The sequence below is a fragment of the Nesoenas mayeri genome (assembly GCF_963082525.1).
Source record: "Nesoenas mayeri genome assembly, chromosome: 12".
Taxonomy (NCBI): domain Eukaryota; kingdom Metazoa; phylum Chordata; class Aves; order Columbiformes; family Columbidae; genus Nesoenas; species Nesoenas mayeri.
The window spans coordinates 23,470,597-23,476,596 of record NC_137547.1 but is presented as its reverse complement, the minus strand read 5'-3'; the positions used below and the strand labels follow the sequence as shown (position 1 = coordinate 23,476,596).

General features: G+C 49.3%; 1 protein-coding gene across 1 annotated transcript in view; it reads left to right on the top strand.

Moving 5' to 3' along the window:
* The first annotated feature begins 714 nt into the window (after positions 1–714).
* LPCAT2 (lysophosphatidylcholine acyltransferase 2) overlaps positions 715–6,000 on the top strand; it is a 29,218-nt gene continuing 23,932 nt past the window's right edge. Inside the window, exons 1-2 of the mRNA XM_080352181.1 lie at positions 715–843; positions 5,814–5,953. Coding sequence (XP_080208307.1) covers positions 736–843; positions 5,814–5,953 — 248 coding nt within the window. The 5' untranslated portion in view covers positions 715–735. The remainder of the gene's footprint in view (positions 844–5,813; positions 5,954–6,000) is intronic.

Genomic DNA, 6,000 nt, shown 5'->3' with positions numbered 1-6,000 from the left:
GCTCTGACACCCTCACCGGGAACAAGTTTCTTCTCAGATTTAAACGGAACCTCTTGTGTTCCAGTTTATACCCATTGCCACTTGTCTTATCACTGGTTGCCACCGAGAAGAGCCTGGCTCCATCCTCCTGACACTCCCCCTTTACGTATTTATAAATATTAATGAGGTCGCCCCCCAGTCTCCTTCAAGCCAAAGAGACCCAGCTCCTTCAGCCCTTCCTCATGCGGGAGGTGCCGCGCTCCCTTAATCATCTTGGTGGTCGCCTCACCGACCGGCGTTGAAGTGTTTGTAGGAGGTGTACTGACTCTGGTCAGCGCGGGGGGGGCGGGCAGGGCTCCGGGGCCGCGGGCAGGGCTCCGGGGCCGCGGGCAGGGCTCCCGGGACCGCGGGCAGGGCTCCCGGGACCGCGGGCAGGGCTCCGGGGCCGCGGGCAGGGCTCCGGGGCCGCGGACAGCGAGCTCCCGCCCGGCAGCGGCCGCCTCAGCACCGGCCCCTCAGGAGACCCGCAGCCGCGCGCGAACGAGCGCGCGCGAACGAGCGCGAGCAGCCCGCCCGCATGTGCCCGCAGGCGCCGCCGCGAGGGCGGAGCAGGGCCGGGTCAGGGCAGGGCGGGCTCGGGCTCGGGCTCAGGGCCGGGCCGAGACACACGCCCCCCCGCCCCGGCAGCTCATGCGCAATCGCCCGGAGTGGCGGCGCGGCGGGAGCAGCGGCAGCGGCAGCGGCGGCAGCGGCGGGATGGCGAAGCGGGTGCTGCCACTGCCCCGGCAGCGCTCCTTCACCGCCCCCATCGTCCCCAACCCCTTCGTCCACCCGAGGCCTCTGAGCGCCGGCGACAAGCTGCGGGTAAGGCTGGCGGCGCGGGCGTGAGGGGGCGCCGGGGCTGCCCCGGTGCTGGGATGCGCATCGGTGCGGCGGGGGCGGCTGTCACCCACCTGTCACCCACCTGTCACCCACCTGTCACCCACCTGTCACCCACCTGTCACCCGCGCGCACGCCGGCTGTGCTGCGTGGGTTTCTGCCAGCTTGTCTAAAGCAGCGTCACTTGGGCCCCAGTGAAGGGGTTGTGACCCGCGCGGTGTGGCGGTCAGCGGTGGCTGCACAGAGCCCTCCTGCAGCGGGAGGAGGCGACGGGGGGACAGATGCGGCTGAAACCCGCCGAAACCGCCCCGTCTGGCAGGGGCGCTGGTGGGGCCTACAGCCCGTGCGGGACAGCGGCAGACATCTGCAGCTCCTTCCCAAGTGCAGCACAGCTTGCCTCCTGATCCTGTCCAGTGACAGGGAGAAGAAAATCGACAGGCTGTGTAAACGGTCAAAGATGCAAAAGGTGTTCAGCCTTCTTTGAAATGAAATTCCTCAAGCCATCACTCCTCAGAGTCCACAAACTGCGTGTTTGCTCTACACACGCAGAAGCCTGTCAATTTCTAATGTAAACTTATAACACAAGATTTGCAACAAGCTTTTGAAAATATTTGCACGATCAAATGACACATTACTCCTAGAGAAAACCAGGAGTCCTGATTACTCCAGTTTGCACCGTTTGAATCACAAGAATGAAATAATGTCCATCTATCCGTCGTGTCACACACCTCAGCTCTAGAGTGAAGATGATACCTTCTCTCTGATCTGATAAGCTAAAATAGAAAATAACTTTTTACAGTAATCCTGTTTCAGATGCTTAATACACTTTAGGCTTATTTTAAGCCTGGTTTGGGGCAGAGCAGGGGGAGTTAATCTCTTGGTTCCATACTACAATGTGGACAACAAAGGATCCGCAGTTCCTGACTGGTGTCACTGGGTGAACTGAATTGGGCTTCTGTGTGCACACAGGACTTCCAATGTATTTTTCCAATTAAGACAGCAAACACTGTTTCTGGGCTTTGATTTTTAAAAACAGTCTCTTCAAAAATTGAGCTGATGAACCCATTAAGAACTGACTTCTCAGTGAGGACAACAAGCACATCACTGCATAGGTGAACTTACAGCATTTCCTGCTGATTGTTACACCTTTCTGAGGCTAATATGCAGCTAAATATTTTATGTTTCATATAGCTCTTCCTCAAGTTACACACAATGTTTGCCCTGAAGGTAGTTGGGTGGAGGAAATGTGAGAAACCTGGAAAACCATGTCAAATCCCTTTATCCCCTATGTTTTACTAGCAGCCTGAAACACATTTCAAGTGCATATGAATCAGTAGCTGTAGGCATGAACCCTAAGGTAAAGGTTCCAGTTTCTTAGTGAGGTTCCAGAAATGGACAGCATTCTGTGCTGGCTGTTCTTCCTTAATAGAGGATGCACAGACTACTTTTCAAAACCTGCAGTTTTAAGCTACAATTACCATTTTATCTATGACAAATATATCCTACTTTTTTGCTTCAGGAGGAAGAAATGAAAAACGCAGTATGTCTTAAAGCAAGATACACCCTATACATAACCCCACAACACACCTGGAAGGAAAAGCACTCAGTAAGGTCAGGGCCTGGTGCTCATGAGCTCTGAGGCAAAATTGCAGCAGTTACAGAATTTTAAACAAGAAAGACACAAGAGATGCAACCTGTTTGTACTGTGTGGTGCTCCCTTCTGTTCTTTTTCCCCCACAGTCATGGAGACCAGGATACTTCCCACTGTCTGCTTTATCCTCTATATGGCTGTTCCACTCCTGCCCAGCTCTGCGTATCAGACCAGCTGGGAATCGGGGCCTTGCCACAGTGTGTTACTATAAGCTTCAAAAAAGGAAAACATCCCTTCTCTTTCCATTTAAATCAAGTGTAGTGTATCTCTATTCTTGCATGTTAACAGACTGTTTTGTTATATTCCCCCCATTCTATACTATTCCTTTAGTAATACTGATAAAAACAGATAAAATTTCAAAACCCTGTCTGGGAGGTCAAAGCTGGATTTTCATATATTGGTGAACTCCTTGAATGTAAAGGCTGCTGTCCCCTGATGAACAGAGCTGGAACATGAGACAGGCTAGTTCTTTGCATTTAATTCAGCTTCAAATACAAAAATAGGCTGTAGCCAGACGGAAAACCAGCAGAGATTTTACAATCTTTTGCCCATCTTTTTATTGCTAACAGTTTAACAGCCAATGAGATTTTTGTCTTTCTTTGGAATGTGCAAAACCAGGATCAGTTGTGCTATGCTAAACATCTGCATGTGCCAAACAAGAGTTTAAAACAGTTGCTCAAATACTCCTGGTTTCCATCCTCTGACTGAAGCTGGCTGCAGTTCATTGTTGGGATTTTTTTTCATTTTTCAGTTTTAGTTGTTCATCTTGATTGCTCACTTGCCCTCTTAAACATCTGAACTGCACTGCAAAGTACAAATACTAGTTAAGTCATGACTAGATTTTCCTTTATTGAGAAGAGATGCTCAGTGGAATTACGTAATGGTGCACTATGTACTGGCACAACCAGCATGCTTAAAGTGAGATGATTTTCAGCCCTGTGCCTGGAAGTCAGCAGCCTGTCTGGCAGGGTGCTGGGACATGCTCTGGAAGCTGATGGGAGACCTGGTCTTGCTCTGTGTGTGCTGCTTTGGGAGACCGGCCACCTGCTCCCAGTTTCAGGTGTCAGAGGAGTTCAGCCAGAGCTGGGCTTCATTCTGGTCCCCAGCCCGCTCTTCTGCTGCTTCCTGGGTAACTTCTCCGCAGCTGAAGCTGAACAAAATCCAATCTGGATTCTGTGGGTTTCTGAAAGAGCTGCTTTTCCCCTTGCCCGGTGCCTGCCATCGGTGCCACCGTGATCCCCTGTATTGCTCAAGGGCCAGTGAGCTGTGGAGTGTGACTGCAGCAGCGACAGGCTCTGCAGTTGCAGCACACACCTTAAACAGAACATCCAGAGGCGACTCCAAATGTGGGAAAGGGTTCTTTGCATGACTCAGAATAATTTTTTGTGATGACTGTATACAGAAGCTACAGCAGCTCTGATCCTATTTAGTAGCTACTAAACTTTGAACCTGTATTTTCTTCTGTATATTTGTCTTATATACTTTTTCTTTTCTAGCCTGCCTTAACCTTTCTCTTTTCCCTGCTCTACAGCTGATGGACCAGAAATCAACTCTCCCTCATTACACAGTGACCTAGAAAGCCAATAGCGTGCATCAGCAAATGAGTACCACTTGCGCATCTGCCTAAAATAGATGAATTAATTTATTAAAGTTTTGAGGAAGCGATTGTTTTGCTTTTGCAATTGCATCCTTTGTTTTTCATTGTAGGTCAATGCATAAATATTCTTTTTTTCATAAAGGAAAAAGTTATTTTAAGTCAAAACACTAATTTATGTTTATGCTGCCCATTCTGCATTACTGAATGCAGCTGAAATGTTGAACTGAGACTATGTATCATATTACAAGAGGACACGTGGAAAAGAAAAGGTAAACCTGATTTAGAGATGAAAGCAAGAAGTCTTGGCTGGGTTAACTTGCTACCTTTTTCAGATTTGCCACGACTGGGTGCCCTGAGCCAGGCCCCGCTGTGCGGTGGCTGGTCTGGATGAGGTGCCCGAGGGCTGAGTGGTGTCCCAGGAGCACGGGGCTGCGCGTCCCACCGCTGCGCCCCAGGCCTGGGCTGGCGCCATCCACAGAGCGCGGGGCTGCACCAGAAACGCCAACCTCCGGGATATGGTTTCTAACCTCATTTACTGCGGTAAAATAATAATTGAGGATTTCTTCCTGCCCTGCCCAGTACCACAGCTGCCCGTTAACAACCTGGTGCCAATTCACATGTTTCCTGGAGCTGTGCACGAAAAAAATGGAAGTTCAAAATTCCTTAGGTGGGGCTGAAGGTGGTATTTGAGGATTATTTGCAAGCAGGGCATGTTAGTGTTTCTCCTTCCCTCCACTGCTTTTACAAATGCCTATGAAGAACTGAAGAAGTGGTGAACTGCAGTGTCAGCTTGGATCTGTTCTATACCAGTTTTGCTACCTAGCTTGGCTGTCTGTAACCATGGCAGAACTCTCTCGATAGTCTCTTTTGCTTCAAGGTAAAGCAAGATAATAACAGCTTCCTGCTTGTGGCAAGGAAAGGAAACCAAGCTTTTCTCAATTTATTCTGAAAAATGCAAAGAGGTCCTAGCACAGAAGTTAATATCCAAGACGCTTCAAACAGAAGGCAACAAGCTGATCTTCATAATCAGAAGGGTCCTGCTGTATGTTTGCTGTGGGCTGTGAGCAAACCACTTCCAAAGGCAATGGGGCAAGAGCTGCTACGGCAGCTTCAACAGCACTGTGTAGTCTGACCCTTTGCCTTAACCACAGGTTCCGTTTTACTGAAAACCCCATTTTGCTCAAGTCCGAGCTGGGGGAGATGCAGTTGTGTTGCGTGTGCACTACCCCAGGAGGCAGTAGTGAGGATCACTTGCAGCCATAGTGTGACTCAACACAACATTAGTCATTTTGAAAGAGCAAGAATACATTTTAGTCATGCTAACCATCCCACTTGGCCTCTAGAGAGGCAGCTTGTTACAGAAGGCTCTGTAGTGAAGATACTGTCAGCTGGGCAGCCTCACAGGAGCTGGCTGTATGCTGCAGATCAAGGCTAAGCATAAACTAAAGCCAAACTTCGTTTACCCCTCTGTCTAACAACATCCAAGCCAAACACTCCAGTACTCAGATGTTCCAGTTCTATGTGAAATGAGAACCCAAAACTGAAAGTGAAATGCTCTGACTGGCTTGCACATGGGAATCATGAGTGCTTTCCTTGCTAAAAAGCAGTAATGTTAGTATTTTGAAGTCTGTATAATGTAACTACACAGATATCAGTGTCATTCCCGTGGATACCATTTCTTTAGATTCTTCCCCTCCTTTTTTCCAGACTGTTCTTCAGGGGATTATTTTGCTACCCCCCCGTGCCATATGCATTGCATCCCTTGTACTGCTAGCATGGCTGTTGGCATCCATTGCAACTTTCGGTCACCCTGCAAAAGGATCTGTGCCGCTTAAAGGCTGGAGAAGGTAAAAAGTGACCAATACTTGTGAAAATTCCGTGCTTTTTTTTTTTT